Source organism: Mesocricetus auratus, unplaced genomic scaffold (genome assembly GCF_017639785.1).
Source record: "Mesocricetus auratus isolate SY011 unplaced genomic scaffold, BCM_Maur_2.0 Super-Scaffold_100028, whole genome shotgun sequence".
Lineage (NCBI taxonomy): Eukaryota > Metazoa > Chordata > Mammalia > Rodentia > Cricetidae > Mesocricetus > Mesocricetus auratus.
Genome location: NW_024429209.1, coordinates 11841494 through 11859726, shown reverse-complemented (window position 1 = coordinate 11859726; position 18233 = coordinate 11841494). Strand labels below are relative to the sequence as shown.

General features: G+C 50.8%; 1 protein-coding gene across 2 annotated transcripts in view; it reads left to right on the top strand.

The window, feature by feature from the left end:
• Slc13a3 (solute carrier family 13 member 3) overlaps nucleotides 1–18233 on the top strand; it is a 69540-nt gene that overhangs the window by 9237 nt on the left and 42070 nt on the right. For both annotated transcript variants that reach the window (XR_005871538.1, XM_040732753.1), the window contains exons 2-3: nucleotides 15733–15998; nucleotides 17320–17483. Coding sequence is in view for 1 of the 2 variants with exons in the window: in XM_040732753.1 (XP_040588687.1) it covers nucleotides 15733–15998; nucleotides 17320–17483 (430 nt within the window). In the remaining variant the exon portion in view is untranslated. The remainder of the gene's footprint in view (nucleotides 1–15732; nucleotides 15999–17319; nucleotides 17484–18233) is intronic.

The window sequence follows — 18233 nt, the reverse complement described above, 5'->3', positions numbered from 1 at the left end:
TTTCAAAATTAGGGATTGGCTATTTGCGTTTCTTTCTTTTGGAAAACTGCCTATTCTTTTCATTTGCCCATTTGATGATTGGCAATTTTATTTCCTTGACATTCAATTTCTGCAGTTCTTTGTAAATTCTCCTTTAGCTCCCGTCTGAAGCGGAGCTGGTAAAGATTGCCGCCCATTCTGTGAACCTCCCATGCTGACTGTTAACTCTGTTGGCTGTTTCCTTCTCCATATGCTGATTTTTTTATTTCCACAGAGTTGCAGCTGTTGGTACTTGGGACTGACTCACAGGCTGTAGGTGTTCTGGTCAGAAAGTTTTGCTGACCCTGTTGCCTTGAGGAGTATTCTTTAGGCTATTGTCTGGAACTTTCAGCATTTTAAATTTTAAAATCAAGGTCTTTAATCCATCTCAAATTGATTTTCGGGCAAGGTGAAAGCTATAAATCTAATTTCTGCCTTCTGCAGATGGATACCCAGTTTTGTTAGCACTGGTTAAACAAGCTATTCTTTTTCCAATGTTCATTTTTGTCCCCTTTGTCAAAACCTAGGCGGCCATAGCTTTGTCAGTTTATTTCCAGGTCCCCGATCCTGTTCTGGTCTACCTGCCTGTTCTTACGCAGCTCCAGGCTCTCCGTCACTATAGCTCTGTAGTACATTTTGAGGTCAGACATGGTGATCCCTCCAACCATGTTTCTACTCCTTGGGGTTGTTTTGGCTCTTTGTGCTTCATGTCAATTTTTGTTTTTGTTTTTGTTTTTTGTTTTCTAGATTGGTGAGGTGTGGCACAAGAATTTTTATAGGTATTGCATTAAGTTCACACACTAGTTTTGGTAGTATAGCCATCTCCACAATATTAATTCTGCCAATCCAGGAGCATGAGTGGTCTTCCCATCTTCTAGTATCTTCTATGATTTCTTTTTTTTTTTTTTTGATGACTTGACGTTTCCATTGTGGGACCTGTCTCCTCTTTGGTTAAGTGTTAATTTGGTTAAGTGGTTAATTTGGGGAACCTATTTTGAATGGGTGGTTTCCCCTAGTTTCTTTGTTGGAGAGTGCAGGAGAGAATAAGGTACAGGGGTATGGCCCTGCTTTTACTGCAAGTCACAGGGAGCATTTCTCCCCCAGCTCTGTCGACAGCTGTCCCTTGCCACCTCAGTGCCACCTGACTGCTGCAAGGAGATCTGTTGCCAGGCACTGGTCTATGGAACCCTTTATTAAAGCCCCCCCTTTACAGCCTTGATCTATAGAAGCTCAGCGCCAATGAGGCACTGTGATCACTGTGTTCCTGGAGAAAGGTGGATGGGAACAGCAAGGTCGCGATCTTTCGAGGACATACCACATGCTAGATCCCAAGGTACATTTTAGCCGCGCACTGGCTCCCTCACTCTTCACAACTCTGTTTAGAAATGGGTACACTGACGTTTGGGGCAAGTTCAGCCGCTCCTCTGTCCATAGGTATGGTTAACACACGAGGAAGCCATGGCTGAACCATGACAGTCTTTACCCATGGGCCTCAGACCTCTGCAGCGGGTTCGGGTGCCCTGTGTTTAGTGCTGGGCTAAACCCTTCACAGTCGGTGCCTTTGACTCCTTACACTGGAAGGTTCTGATACAGGAATGAAAGGATGACCTACAGCAGGAAGGGTTCTGTGTGCGCTTCCACTTTCTCCCTGGATGGCTCAGCTCGGCGGCTCAGAAGAGCTGAATGCAGGTTCCTTCTTGCTAAAAGGGGAGACTGAGGCAGGAAGAGCCAGAAGCACACTCGGGGCTCATGACTGAGAGGTTTGCCTGGGTCATCCTGTTACACGCAAGATGGTGGATCTCTACTATTTTCCCTGGACCTTACCACCTCATGGTTCAAGCCCCCAAAGTCATTGACAGAGTGGATAGTGGCTCAGGAGCCCACCATGCCTCTGTGTCTCTCTTGAATGCCCTGCTCAGTGCATGAGAGGTTTCCACACAGGGCAAGATGGGGTTAAAGGTGGCAGAGAAAGCTCCTCTCCCACAGCCTCTTATTCCAGCTCCCCAGAACCAACAGTTTCCAGTGGGAAGATGAGGGGAGAGAAAGAAGGGGAGACGGAGACGAGACGAGAGAGGGGGGGAAGGGGAGAGGGAGAGAGGAAGGGAAGAGGGAGAGAGAGGAGGGAGGGAGAAAGGGAGAGAGGGGGAGAGGAGGGGGAGAGAAAGGGAGAAAGGGAGAGAGAGAGGGAGAGAGAGAGAGAGAGAGAGAGAGAGAGAGAGAGAGAGAGAGAGAGAGAGAGAGAGAGAGAGAGAGAGAGAGAGAGAGCGCACGCAGGGCACAGCTGGGCGGTAGAAGATGAAACAGGCTTTCTCTTGTTATCTCCTCCACTTCAAGGAAGGCTCCATCTAGCTCCCAGGAGTTCAGAGGAGAGAGGGCTTGAGCCTGGAGATGACCAGGGCAAGGAGAGCTAGGATGATCCTTGCTTCCCAGTGCTTACCTCCCCATGACCCTCTGAGGCCAGGCAGTACCCAAGGCTTGCTGGTCCCACTGTAGGCCAGCTTTGCTAATGGCAAAGTCAGACTTCTAGGGAGACCAAAGAATTAGCATGTGCGAGACAGGGCTGCTTCCCCAGGGCACCCAGCAGGTGCTGGGGCCATCCTGTGCTCATCAGATATGACCAACAGAAGCACAGAGGGGCTCAACATTACACAGCTGGCTGAAAAGCCAGGGCTTAAACCCAACACGGCCAAGCCTAATCTCCCTTCTTCCCCACCCCTGCCTCAACTACCTATGTCAATTCCAGTCTCCATAAAATCTGTCTTCTGGAGAGCCCCAGACACTTCCAGAGCCCAGCTTAGCCTGTGATTCACTCATCATTCCCCTGGGCAGCCTTCTGCAATGTCCCCACCCTGTCCAGCACAAATTCCTCTTTCACCGCTCCTCACAGTGCAGTGGAGCAGCGGAGCAGCCATCCAGAGCTGGCCTGAAGCCACACCTCCAGGTGACAGATAAGCAATACCACCAGGATTGCTGCCTCCTCCAAGCCTTTGCTCTTCAGTGCAGTGGACCCATCTTCCCAGGAATCACACAGTAGGTCTGAAGACGGACTCCAGAGCCACAGGGTTGACCCAGCTCAGCTACTGAGCTGCTGTGGCTGAGACAATCGCCCTGAGTGTACTTCTGGTCTAACCCTCCCTGCCTCAGTCTCCCCTTCCAGCAAGAGGGAACCTATAGAAAGCTCTGCCCACCCTCCGAGCTGAGCCACCCAGGGAGGAAACAGAAGAGCACGTAGAGCCTTTGCCGCTGGGGGTCTTGCTGTGGACTGAGCAGCGCCTGCCTCCCATGAGCTGGTGCACCATGCAGAATCGCTTCTGGGATGGGTGTGGACTCCAGCAGCAGGTGGGATAGTGGCTGGAGCCAGTCATGTTCTTCCACGTCCTGGCTGTTTGAACTTAAGGAAGTTATGAGCTTCTCTATGCTGCAGTTTCCACCTCTGTAAAGCAAAAGACTGCTGGTAAGTAGCTGGCCAGGATGTGGGGAAGATTGGTTTGGGTATCTAAGAAACTGAAGGAGCAAGGCCCTCTGCAGTACTGAGGACCCGCATGGTTATTTGCGTGACAGTGAGCCAGTGGCTGGTGCCTTAATGGGACAAGGGGCTCATCCCTGCACCCTTCTAATCTCTTCACTTCTTGGAGCCCCCCATCTCCCCCTTAAGCTGGAATAAGGCTCATCTGCCCTAGTGGGTTGCCTGGAAGGTCAAAGGAGACGGTGCCTGTGTGGAGAAAACCTCAGTGGCCTGCTCTTGTCCTTCTTATCTTTGACTCAAAGCCCAGGGTGCTGGAGAGTAGTAGAGGCTGCCTGTCAAAGGGGCCTGGAGAGTCCCAGGGACAGGCCTGGGGGCACAGGACCAGTTTCCTAGGTAGGAAGGTGGAAGATCACTTGGGTGAGGCCCTATTCCAGGAAGCCATGGGCACAGGCTAAGGGCATCTGACCCATGAAGCACAGGGGCTGGGCTAGGATCCCCCCTTTGAGTGGCAGCCAGGCACATCCTCACCAGCCTCAGTTTCCTAACCATGCTCACCTCTGCACAGATGGAAGGCACACTAGACCCGTCCCATCATGCTCCAGCTTGCACCCAGTACCAGGCACACAGGTGCCTCAGATCAATGTACTGAATACAAAGTCAAAAGAAGCAATTTTTTGTTTTATTTTTGAGACAGGGCCTCAGATAAATGTTCTGAATGCAAACTCAACATTCTTTTTTTCTGTTTTAAGACAGGGTCTCATGTAGCCCAGGCTAGTCTTGAGCTCCCCATGTAACTGAGGATTACTTTGAATGTTTAGCCTTTCTGCCTCCAACTCTCTGGGTCCCTGATCACATAATGGAACAGCCTAGATGGAATTTGAAGCTCATTTCATCAGGGATGGGTTCCACCCAAGTCAGAGAAGGTCAACTTCCTTGACTGGGCTGGGCCACTAAGGGTGGGATGTGCCTCCTGGTCCCACGTTTAAAGTTGATGGGATTGCGGGACAGTTGGGGAAACTGAGGTATGGACGGGAGGAGCTACTCAAGGTCATACAGTGAGTCAGCTTCTTTCTCAAAGTCTGCTCAAGGGTTGAGTCAGGCTCCTGATCTGGGGCAATTCCTGACTGGTGCCTGCCTGCTGGTTGGTGAATGATTAGTGAGGCCTGGGCAGCCTGAAAGTGTGAGCTGCCCCAGGAGCACTTTTAATGAATGGCTCTAGAAGCCTGAACTTGTTGGAACATCCGCTAATGAGTCCAGGGGTCAGCGTCTCGCTGGGTGGGGGCAGGGGGCAGCACCCCCCACCAACCAGCTCTCCAGACCCTCCTGGATCCCCTGTTGAGAGCCCAGTGGGGCTTAGCTGCTTTCTCTAAGACAGACAGGGGGAACCTGATTGTCAGACTTACAGACAAATGCAGGGAGGCTCAGAAGGGATAAACACTTGCCCCAAAGCTCTTAAAGTCTGGGAACTGTGACACGGAGTAAGCCTCTGGCTAGGATGCTTCTCGGCTTGGTGGACCATGTTTCTGTTGGGTTCTTGTTTGTATTGCTAGGCCAGGGCTGTCCCCAGACTAGTGGTCTGCGCTGCAATCCCCTTCCCTTCAGCAGCTGTGTCTAAATGACAACCCTGCCATCACCTCCACCCCACAGAAAAGACCTCGAGCCATTGCAGGTGTCAGAAGGATAGTCTGAGGCCTGCCTCCTTTTGTTTGGTTTTGTTTGAGACACAAGTCTTATAATGTAGCCCAGGCTGGCCTCATTTGAACCCTCCTGCTTCAGCCTCAGAGTGTTAGGTCACCAGGAAGGGCAAGCCTAACATAAAAAGGCAAGGAATGCACACAAAGTGACAGCCATATGCAGGAAGTGGCCCCACATTTGTAGGGTGCGAATGTGGCTGACTCTGCGTCATGCCTGGCTGCCAGGTATAGAGAGCCCTCACAACAGCCATGCTAGGATGTTGATGTTCTTCTGAAAAGAGTTAAGTGATAGAGGCAGGATTCGAACTCAGGCACCATGGCACTAGATGTCGACTCTTAAGCCACAGATTCATATGAGTCCAGGTTTTAACCTCTGCCTCAGTTTCCTGTCTACTGCTATCCCCCCTGAGTCTGAAACCTGCTTTGCTGGGGACTACCTATCTTCAGATGCCAGACCCCTCTATGGTGTCAATAGGATGTCATTGTTCCCACTCTATCTGTGAGCCAACAGGTTCAGAGATGAAGGTGGCCTGGCCAAGGTCACACACTGCAGTCTGAGCCCCTAAGCCTGATACTTCCAGCCCTGCTTGGCTTCTACCCTGCTGGAGCCCCAAGTTCAGGGCTTCAGAGTGGCTATGCATTCCTGGGGCCCACATGAACCTCAGGAGGCAGCTGGCCCACTTCCTGATCCCCTGACGGTTGCCTGGCTTTTTACCTCCACTGCCCACATACACCCCAGCAAAGGTTCCGGGGACGCTGGCTAGAGGAAGGGAGATCTTAGTGTGCATCTGGTGTCCTGTGAGTCCCTGCCCTTGGCCATTTCCTTCTCTTTCCATCATGGGCAGAGGGGCCAGCCTGGACCAAGGGGGAAAAGTCATCTTGGCTGCCTGGAAATCATTCCCCAGCTCAAAAATTAACTTTCTGACACGGCATTTTCTCCCCTCCCCTGCATGCTTTGTGTAAAGACTTTAATCCCTGTGGCGAGGTCCGCCCTACGCGCTGAAGCTGGGCCTTCTTTGGCTTGGTGGAGGGATCACAATGCTTCTATGAGAAGGACCGGCCCTGGCCAGTGTGTCACGGTAGCCCTGGCGTGACTTTGGCTGAATCACGGACAGAAACTGACTGCAGACTCTGCTCTTGCTCGCAAGAGTGACCTCAGGGCACCCCACAGAGCCGGTGGGGTGAGGGGAAGGTACAAAATCTGTGCTCTAGGATCTCGGTGCTCAGGAAGTAGAGGAAGGGGCATTAGAAGTTCAAGGCTGGCAATGGCTATGTAGTAAGTTTGGGGCCAGCCTGGGCTACACAAGACCCTTGGTTCAAAACTCAACCAATGTATCAAGTGAGACCCAGAGCGAAGGTCTGTCCCGGGGCTTAGGTCGGGATGATAGCGGAGGCTCTGACTGAGAAAGGGCAGCTCCGAGAGGCCTGCGCCACACTGCCTGAGCCCCTCCTCAGCGCCTCATGGTTCAGTCTCACTTCAAAGGCCTCTCCCTAGAGTTTCTCTTAACTCACGCATTGCGCGCTGGGATTCTCTCTGGCTCGACCTCTTCTCATTGGCTGGAGTTGGTGGCTGGTCCATGGTCTATAGCCTCTCCTCCCTCTCACCCTTAGCTCCATGCACACAGGACTTGGTCACCTCCGTGCTCAGGTCAGGAGACACCAGCCACGGGGATGAAGGAATGGTACAAAGCAGGCCACGTGGGCTCCCAGGCAGGGCACAGCGGAGTGAGTGGTGGGCTCGCGTGAGAAAGACCACAGCCCCTGCACGGACCGGACTTGCTTTTCTGACTGTACAGTGAAGAAAGGATCTTGCTTTACTTGGGAAGTGCCCCACCGGAGGGTGTCTTAGAGCCAAGGGCCATGGGGAGGGGTGGGAAGTGGGGAAGGGTGACGCAGGCTCCTAGGGGCAGAAAGTACTGCTCTCAGTTCTGTACTGTTCAGTGGAGACGTGGACCCCATTGTGTGTGAGCGCACCCGAGTTCCCAAGAGATGTTTCAACGTGCTTCTCTGTGAAATTTCACACCATTAAAGGATTTGCTCAGCAAAAGGAAAACAAACGAGAGAGAACCTGCCTCTTCTGGATTTTTGTTTGCTTGTTTGTTTTGTAGCTCAGGCTGTCCCTCTCTGTTCCTGCTTCAGTCATCCTGAGTGCTGGGGTAACAGACACGCATCACCATGCTCAGCCTGAAGTGGTTTAAAATGGTGGTCACTGCCTCTGGTAACGAGTGGACATGCTGAGGGAGTGCACGCATCTTCAGTTCTGAAGGTGATATCAGTGTATGGATGGACTGTGAGGGATCCCAGGACCCTGCGCTAAAAGGGTCTGCCCTGTCTTTAAACCCCCAATTTACAGATGTAAAAGCTGAGGCCTGGAAAGGCAGGGGGAAATTTCAGGACCATGGAGAGCACATGTGTGTCCTGCTCACAGTTCTGTGTCCTAGCCACCAAAGGAATAGTGAGCCAAAGTGCTCGTGTGTGTGTGTGTGTGTGTGTGTGTGCGTGTGTGTGTGTGTGCGCGTGTGTGTATGTGTGTGTGTGTGTGTGTGACAATTTTACTGCACCTCTAGGCCCCTTGTTTCATGAGATCAGGCTAGTCGCATGGGCCACCACCATCTGCCAGCCACATTTGTGAAGTGCTGGCTTCCCTTCGCCCCTGAAGGCAGGTTGTGGTGGCAGCTGTAGGCCACATGGTCTCCAGTCCAGTTTCTTTGAATTTGCTTAGAGGTCACTTAGGAGGCGCCTGACCATCCTGCTGCATTTCTGGTCGTCTTGGGTAACTCCTTTGCCTTCTTGCTTTGGTTCTGCGCAGAGGTTCTGCCTCTGGAGGTGAAGTTTGTGGAAGGACCAGCTGATTCAGAAACAAAACGCTGATGATGGAGGACTCGGAGAATGGCAGTCTGGGAGTCCAGGAGCCGCAGCAAGAAAGATGTCCCAGGCCAGAGCTAGGGAGAAGTCAATACAGATGGGACCTGGGAAGCAGTCAAAGTGAGACGTGTTCTTTAGTACAGGAAGCAAAGAGAAGTCTCCACTGCATGCCCATCCGAATACCATAGCCCCATGTCACAAGCTTTAATTAAAGAAGTGAAATTTAAAATTCCAGTTTCTCAGTGCTCTTAACCTCTGAGCCATCTCTCCAGACCCCATTTTCAGGCTTTTATCTCCACAGCTAATAAGGGTGTGTGTATATATATGTGTGTGTCTGTGTCTGTGTCTATGTATGTGAATGTGTGTGTATATATGTGTGTATGTGTGTGTAAGTGTGTGTGTGTGTATAGATACATGGTATATGTGTTTGTTAGTGTGGAGTGTATACATTTAGTTTACTTGAGATAGGTTCTAACTATGTAGTCCAGTCTGGACTTGAGCTCATCGTGACCCTCCTGCCTCTGCCTCTCAGGTACTAGAATTGCAGGTGCGTACCCTTCATCGTGACTGATTGTCGTTTTGTGGGGTCTTCTTGACTGATGTGTTTTAAATCCTCCTCCTATTGCCTGTCTCTAACAGGCAGTTTTATGTTGTCACTTCCTGCCTGAGCCCTGGTTTTCACCTCCCTCTATTGAATGTCTACTTTTAGAGTCATTTATCAATTTATTTTCATGGTGCTTATTTATTCCTGAGCTTTCAGCATAGCCCAGACTGACCTAACTCCAATCCTCCTGCCTCAGCCTGCCAGCGCTGGGATTACAGACCTATGGCACCCTGTCTGTGGCTCCCGTTTCTTACTTGGAGACTGGTTTTAGGAGGCCATCACTTCTGCTTTAACCTTTCACAGAGGAGTATTTGCTCTATGGCGTGGGCTCTGTAGCACAATTCTTCCTGTGTTTGTTGCTTCCCTTCCCTGTTCATCCTCTGCTCTCCACAGACTTGGGGTTGTTCTTTCAGAACCAAGTTTTTGAGCAAAGTGTGGGGCCAGGAGCCAGAGCTGCGGCTCTGTGTATTAGCACCATGGGCTATCTCAGGACCCTTTCTCATCAGTGCTATCTCTGGAGTCCTCTCCTCTAGGCAGGCTGAAGCCCAGTGTGAAGAATGCCACATACTTGGGTGAGGTGTTGGCTTTTATGTTTCCTTTAGTCAGATTGCACACCAGTCAGGGCATGGTTATCTGCTCCTGTCATTCCCATATTCAAGAGCCTAAGGCAACATGGGAGACGGAGTTTGAGGTCAGCCTGGGATATGTGGTGGTTTTGAGCCCTGTTTTTTATTTCAAAACCCCAAAACAACTAAGATCAGTAACCACCAGAACACTGAGCCATCAGTCACAATGCTGATAGACCATCGCTGCCCTGCACCTTCCACTCGGACAACCTGTTTCTTGTCAAGTGCCCTGGAGTCTCTACAGTCAGCTAACGCAGACTCTGTACTGTCACACATCTCAGGACACTCCCTCCCCAGGTGCACGAACAGTAAAGAAGGATTGTTCCCAAATCCTGCACTGCTCTGAGGTCGTAGCTGCCAGTACAAGGTTCCTAATGAAGCTAAATCCTAATTCCATTGCAGCTGTTGGCTCTTCTTCACATCTGGGTAGAGCATGAGTTCTAGTTGGTATGAATAATAAAAACCAGAGACAGACATTGGAGTTAAAGCTGAAGATCAGAAAAGCAGAGCGGCCACTTGAGAGTTCTCACCTTCAATGCTCACACCAAAAGGGCAATCCCATTCTCAGATCACATCCTCAGACTGCATCCCCAGACTGCATCCCCAGACTGCATCCTCAGACTGCATCCCCAGACTGCATCCTCAGACTGCATCCCCAGACTGCATCCTCAGACTGCATCCCCAGACTGCATCCCCAGACTGCATCCTCAGACTGCATCCCCAGACTGCATCCCCAGACTGCATCCCCAGACTGCATCCTCAGACTGCATCCCCAGACTGCATCCTCAGACTGCATCCCCAGACTGCATCCCCAGACTGCATCCTCAGACTGCATCCCCAGACTGCATCCCCAGACTGCATCCTCAGACTGCATCCCCAGACTGCATCCCCAGACTGCATCCTCAGACTGCATCCTCAGACTGCATCCCCAGACTGCATCCCCAGACTGCATCCCCAGACTGCATCCCTAGACTGCATCTTTAGACTGCATCCCCAGACTGCATCCCCAGACTGCATCCTCAGACTGCATCCTCAGACTGCATCCCCAGACTGCATCCTCAGACTGCATCCCCAGACTGCATCCCCAGACTGCATCCTCAGACTGCATCCTCAGACTGCATCCCCAGACAGCATCCTCAGACTGCATCCCCAGACTGCATCCCCAGACTGCATCCCCAGACTGCATCTTCAGACTGCATCCCCAGACTGCATCCCCAGACTGCATCCTCAGACTGCATCCTCAGACTGCATCCCCAGACTGCATCCTCAGACTGCATCCCCAGACTGCATCCCCAGACTGCATCCTCAGACTGCATCCCCAGACTGCATCCTCAGACTGCATCCTCAGACTGCATCCTCAGACTGCATCCCCAGACTGCATCCTCAGACTGCATCCCCAGACTGCTTCAGACTAGTTGCTGCTCAACCTGCCCTGAGGTCCTGTCTCCTCCACTTTATATTCCTCTCTCTGCCCAGCCCTATCCCTGCCTGTCTCCGCCTCCTCAGTGCTGGGATTAAAGGTGTGCCACTCCAAGTGCTGGGATCACCTTTGTGTAAACTCTGTTTCTCTTTTAGACTGGACAATTTCGTGTAGCCCAAGGTGGCCTTGAACTAACAGAGATCTGTCTACCTCTGTCTCCTGAGTGCTGGGATTAAAGGTGTGCGCCACCACTGCCTGGCCTGCACTCTGATCTTCAGGCAAGTTTTATTTGTTAGATCATAAACATTCACACCTGGGGGGTGGGGATCTTTGCTCTTTTCTTTTGTCATCAACTCTGTCCCTCTTTGTGGCTGATCCCTGATGGCTCCAGCAAGGTGACCACAGTAGAAAAGACTTTATAGTGTTAACTTATACCTGCATGCCTCCCATCTACTAATTCTGCTATCAATAAGTCCTCAAGAGCTTTGTTCTGAATCAGTTCTGTCCTCCAGACCCTGCTGGGTCAGGAAGAAACAAGGGGCTCAGCCTGGGAAGGGTAGATATTTGGGGTCACCAGCGCTGTTCCACTGCCAACTAGGAAAATCATAAAACCTATTCCTGACCTATGTGCTGCCCTAGCTCTGCTGCGTTCCCAGCTTCCTGCCAGGTCTTTGCCTCCAGAGAAATCTGTACATATGGCGTCTCTGTCAGAAAGAATTGGGAAATGGAGAGTCCTGGCCAGACTCAGCAGCCCAGGAACTGTGTCAAGATGTGGCCGTGGCCTTCTGGGCATGACTGAAATAGATGGCTTTTTACAATACCATCTGACAAGAGGGAGGAGGTAATAGTGGCCCTATAGAAGTTTCTGGGGCCACTAATTGATTCTCTGTGTGTGAGAAGCCTGGGATTTAGGAAATATTCGGGAAATGCTGCTGGTTGTTATTGCTATTGCCGTGACACATTGGCCTGTTGACATGAATCCGGCAGGAGAAGGAAGCAGGACTCAGCATCTCAGATCGACATTTCCAGGAAATTTGTGCACCCTGCCTCTCTGCCATTCCATTCTTCTTTCTTTTCTTGTAACATCCTTGTCAAGGCAGCACCGGGTCATACTGAGCCCATAGACTGAAACAGGAAGTGACCTTTGTGTAGTCTCAAAGAATTGTGTGTAAGACGCAAACCCTGCCAATTCCATTCCAGTTCAGCAGAGTCATGGTTGAAACTGGCAGAGCAGGGGGAGGGAGGAGAGGGCTAGGGATGGATGGTTTTAATGTCTGATCTGCTTTCCTAAGGAGATGTTGGAATATTTCTCTGCTGTTTCTGAGAGCGGAGTGGGTCACACTTTCAAGGTGTTTGTTTCTCTTGGGTTGTGGGCACGAGGCTGAGCAGTTTCTCTTGTCCTGTGACCTCCTCTTCACTTCTTCCCGACAAGTCTCAACTTGAATGTTAACTAGCCAGGAAGCTACACTGTGCCTGAAAGATTCAGGTTGAGTGTTATATGTGAGCTCCCCCAACACGCACGTGCACACACACACACGCACACACACACACACCAACTTCTGATGAGTCAGAGACTCTGACTTGCAAGATTCCTCTACTGCCCCACAAGTCATGTCTGGGACTGAGTGAACATTGAGAAACAAATACCCAAAGGCTTCAAGACAACAGAGGGCTTGACCTTCGGACTCTGTGGGAGTGCAAATCTTCTGAAACAGAGCTGAGAGCTCCCAAAAGGTCTTCCTGATTTATTTCCCTGTTTAGCTTGTAGCTGATTATTCCTCTGGAATATCTTTCAGGACCTAGGGCCGCTAGAGAGCTGGGTGTGGAGGCTTCTGCTTGTAATCCGAGGGCTGGGGAGACAAGAGAGGAAGGCCCCACACCACACCACAGCCACTCTAGCCTAATTGATGAGCTCCAGCTGATGAGAGACCACACTACCAATGAGTCCTGAGGTTAGCCTCTAGCCTCTACACACACACCAATATGCACATGCACACACAAATCCACATACATGCATTTTAGAGAAAAAAACCACATGTCCCACCAGACATTGTGACTCAGGCCTGTAATCCCAGATACTTGGGAAGCTGAGACAGGAGTCGAAGTTCAAGGCCAACCTGGGCTCTGACATATGTTCAAGGCAATGCAGACAATTTATGAAATCCTGTCTTAAAGTCTACAGAGGTAAAGGGAGGGTTGGAGACACAGCTCAGAGTTACGAAGTTTCCCAGGATATGCAGACCCCCAGGTTCAATCGCTGGTACTCCACAGAATCAAAAGCCAAACCACAAGAGAGCAACCCATGTTCCCATCTGCCTGCTTGAGAACGTTACAGAGGATGCTGGGCTCCTTTTTGAGCCACACACAAAAGAAGCTTCCAGCACAGGCAGAAGGCATCCCCTCTCCTTTCTGGTGCCAAATGCCTCTCAAGACCCAGTTCAGAGAGCTGCTGCTGTCTCCTGGAAGGCTCCATTCTTTGAATGGTTCTTCAAAGGGCCTGGAAGACGGGATCTGAAATCCAGGTGTGACAGTGACCCTAGATGAAGAGTTTAGGGCAAGGATGATGGAATCTCATGAGAAACCTTGGGCAGTGGCATTAGATGTGCTCCCGTAGTCTTGCTTGGAAGACCACCAAACTTTCTAGTGTGAACTGGTCCCAGAAGGCTGTTTCCCTGGAGGTCTTGGCCAAGTGCACATCTAAAGCTAGAAGAAGTTGAATATACCTCGGCTGTGAGCAGCAGTGACGATGTGAAACTGGGCAGAGGGTCTCCATTCATCTGAGCTTCTGTAACAAAATGCCTTAGCTTTGATAGTTTACAAACAATGCAAGTTTTTGCTTACAGCCCTGAAGGCTGGGAACTCCACAGTTCTGGCTAGTAGCCCTGAGAATGTCCAAGATGGAGATGCTGGTGGATTGGGTATCTAGTGAAGACAGCACTCAGCCTCAGAGAGGAGTCCTGCTTTGGACTCCTCACAGAGCCAAAGAAAGACCCCCAAAGACTCTCACAGTGGTTCTGGTCCCATTTCTTTTTTTAATTTTTATTTTAAAATTTAAATTAGGAACAAGGTTGCTTCACATGTCAATTATAGATCCCTCTCCGTTTCCCTCCCCTCCTCCGGTGCTCTCCTAACAACTCCCCCCCCAATATCCCCTCATTTCCCCAGGGAGGGTGAGGCCCTCTGTGGGGGTGTCCATAGTCTGTCATTTCATCCAGGGCAGGGGCTAGACCCTCCCCCAAGAGTTCAGGGTGAGAGTGCATCTCACATTGTTGGATGGGAGTCCAAAGTTCATTTGTATACCCGGGATGAATACTGATCTGCCACCCAAGGCTCAATAGATTACCTAGGCCTCCTCACTGACACCCACGTTCAGGGGGTCTTGATCAGTCCCATGCTGGATTCCCAGGCATCAGTCTGGGATTCAAGAGTTAACCTTTGTCAGGTCAGCTGTATCTGGGGGTTAAACCAGCACAGTCTTAACCCCTTTGTTCATCAGTCCTCCCTCTCTGTCACTGGGTTCCTTGATTTCAGCTCAGTGCTTAGCCGTGGGAGTCTGCCTCTGCTTCCATCAGCCACTGGATGAAGGTTCTGTTCCACAGACTCTCTGGCCGTGGGATTGTAGGCTGGCCCTCCCCAGATCTATGTGCTGGTCCCATTTCTAAGGCTCCCACCTTGTATTATCACCACAGTAGAGGCTGGTTGTCAACAGAGGAAGGAGTTCAGATGCTAGCATCTGCCTTTGTCACAGTCAGCTCCCACCCTCACTATTCCCACAGCTCATCAAATCCAACCTCACCTCTCTGGATGACTGCCACACTCCATGGAGAGGTGGATCTGGGGGTCGCAAGGCACCACACCCAAGCAGCATATTGGAGGGGCTGTGACTCTCTAGCAGTCTGAATGTCTCGCATCCGACACAAGATAAAAGTGAAGGACCTTATACGAGTGTCTTTTTTCCAAATGCAAAGATGAAAGATGGCCCAGGGGCACCCAAGAGTCACTGATCTTGCACCCAGGCATCCCAAACCTGAGGCTCATGTCAGGTTTACCCTGCACAGAGCAGGGCAAACGGCGCGGAACAGCTCAACGAGTATAGGCTCTTTCGTTCTGTATCAAGAGTCTGCTTGCATTGGGCACTGCTGAGTGTCCTGTAGTGATGGCGGTTGCCATCACTGCTGGCCATTCCCACTTACACCAGTGGCGTCTGCCTGCCTCCATGATGAACTTCTCTGGTTGAAGGGGCAGTTCAGTCTGCCCCTCCCTGGGAGTCGATTCTCCAAGGAGCAGTCCTCAACCAGGGATGACAAGCAACCAGCTGTGGAGTACCCCGCTGTCCTATATCCCAGAGAACTGTTCAAGACCTGCTCCACTGTGTAGAACCACCAAGGATAGGCATCAATGAAGCGCTGTGCAGATTTCCTCAACTTACTTAAAACACTGTTTCTTTCTCTCCTCCTCCTCCTCCTCCTCCTCTTCCTCCTCTTCCTCTTCCTCCTCCTCCTCTTCCTCCTCCTCCTCCTCCTCTTCCTCCTCCTCCTCCTCCTCCTGGACCCTCTGCCATTGAAGATTGAGAAAATGCCTCAAAGTTGGATCTTATGGCGGCATTTCCTCTCTGAGGCTCCATCCTCTCTAACAATTCTAGCTTGTGTCAAGTTGACACACAAAACCAGCCAGTACATCCACCTTCAGGGTTCCCGCTAGGATCATGCTCCAGGTGTCCCCAGGGGGAACTGTTTAAGTACTCTTTATTGGTTTCCTTCTGTTTCACTTCCCCACTGCCTTTCCAGAACTTACTGTGATTCCATAAAAGTAACTTGTGAACACTGTGTTTCTTGGGGTTTTCCACAGAGATAATGGGGGTGTTTCCATGTGTCTCCAACAGCATCTGTGGTACATAGAGACAACTTCCCCATTCCATAGTTGAGCAAGACGATGCTGCCCACCGCTTCCCTGAGCATGAGCCTTGGTGCCCTCAGCCCCAACACCTCTGGCCTGATGCATGAGCCACTGACCAAGTGTTCATCCCCCCGCTCACACAGGAAGGCCGCTGCCTGTATGTCATCTTGCTCATGGCGGTGTACTGGTGTACCGAGGCCCTGCCCCTGTCGGTAACAGCTCTCCTGCCCATCATCCTCTTCCCCTTCATGGGCATTCTACCCTCCAGCAAGGTCTGCCCCCAGTACTTCCTCGACACCAACTTCCTCTTCCTCAGCGGCCTGATCATGGCCAGTGCCATTGAGGAATGGAACTTGCACCGAAGAATCGCTCTCAAGGTCCTCATGCTGGTTGGGGTCCAGCCTGCCAGGTAAGGTCACACCACAGGGAGGTCTGTGCTGGGTGGGGGCAAACAAGCTCTTCCTGTTTGTGCCAAGAAGCCGTCCTTTCTCACATGTTTTGGTTTACTAGTGGTCTGTGACAATTTGGTGTGGTCCTCATATGTGCAATGTACAGTTGATTTGCTGACAGTGTCCTCTGTATTCTTAAAAGTGATCTAAAGGCAGCCATGGTGGTGCACGGCTTTAATCCCAGCACTCAAGTAGAAGCAGGCAGGTCTCTATGAGTTAGATGTCAGCATGGTCTACAGAGTGGGTTCCAGGACAGCCAGAGACCTTGTCTCAAAAAAGCAATAAAATGAAATACAAAGTCATCTGAGAAAAGGTTGGACTCGTGGCTCCCCAGTTTTGTTCACAGGATAGTAGAATAGTGTGATTAGGCTCCTTGGACTGAGGCCAAGATCCTCTGTTGGAAAAAGCAAAAACTTTTGTTTTAATATATATATATATATATATATATATATATATAGAGAGAGAGAGAGAGAGAGAGAGAGAGAGAGATACATACTATTGTCTTCCTATGAACCCCTGTGACAGTCTGCTGATTCTCACTCTTCCTAGAATGTTATCAGTTGCATGATGCACAACTCATGGCATTTAAAATAACAACCCAGGCCCATGAGATGGACCATCCCAACCATGTGGCTTAATCTAAGGCAAAGCTTCCACTTACCTCCTACTTAATACTGTGTATTAAATTAGCTGTAGGTGAAAAAGCCCATGACACTTAGGCTCTGCTGGTGGGGGTGGACCAGCCAGAGACTGGGAACAGTAGCATTCAGGTGGGCTTAGTGCTGGCAGGAAGCCCAGCTGTGTGAGCAGTGGGTGCGGGCAGGAATGGGAGCGGAGCACAAGGTGGAAGATTCTAGTGCCAGGTCACCATTCGGGACCTGGAAGCAGGGCAGGGAAACCCAAGGCTTGGACTGACTTTATGGCCAGGCACCTTTAAGCAAAATAAACCCAGTTTTCCTTGGATCTGAAACAAATTGAGGGCAGACACAACGGTTCAGTGGGTAAAGGCACTTGCTGCTCCAGCTGTTGACCTGAGTTAGATCCCAGAACCCACATACAAGCAGGAAGAGAGAACTGAGCATGCTCTGTGACTCATACCACAAATCAAATGAGATAAACCTAGCAGTTGCTACCCTATTTGATACTCATCTGCCTTCTCTGGACCCTAACTTGTCTCCTGTAAAACCAGCCCCTTAAACCCTCCAGGGTCAGGAAACTAGATTATATTCCCCCCTTGGGCCCCGAGTTCTAGATCCAATCTCAACCCTTTTTGCCACCCAGGCTCATTCTGGGGATGATGGTGACCACGTCATTCTTGTCCATGTGGCTGAGCAACACGGCCTCCACTGCCATGATGCTGCCCATCGCCAATGCCATCCTCAAAAGCCTCTTTGGCCACCGGGAAGCTCGGAAGGACCTTCATCGGGAAGGCGAAGAGAGCACAGGTGAGGCTGGAGGGTTGCCAGGGCTACCTCACTGCTGGGGGGTGAGCAAAGTCCAGGGGTCGCTGGAGAAGGCCGAGGGCGCACACATGCTGGGCACACAATGTAGGGTATGTGTTTTAATAGTGATAGTTAATTGAGAATCAAATATACCAAACCATCGTACCTTGGAGTTTTAAGACTGGCATTCATTGTATGTTAAGCAATGGCTTAAGTGCTCCTCCTATACATTTGGAGGCAGGTGCTGGAATCAACTGTTTGCCCATACACTGAGACCCGGTGAAGCACCTAGGAAAACAGTGAAGCTGGCAAACGTCAGATGGGCGACTCCCCACACTAGTGGAGCAATGCTGGAGAGATCATGGCCCAGAGTAGCCCTTCATGAGGGCATTCTGTAAGAATTTAATGAAGTTGCAAGAATGTTTGCAGTTTCTTTCCCGGGTGTAAATGCTCACAGAATTCTCCAGCCAACCTCAAAGAGTTTGGGGTGTCCTCTGTGGTGGGAGGGGAGATGCAGAGAGGAAGGGGGTGTGACTCACCTCTAAAATACCAGCACTCAGAAAGCAGAGACAGGCTGATCTTAGTGAGTTTCAGGCCAGCCCGGTCTACATAGTGAGTTCCAGGTCGGCCAGGGCTAAGTAGAGAGACTCCATTTCAGCAAAGGGACTTCCAGGAGGGGCAGGTAAGGACTCCTGTCACAGATCACACTGACCTGAGGGGTCTGCCGTCATCACTCTCTGATGCTGGGCTCTT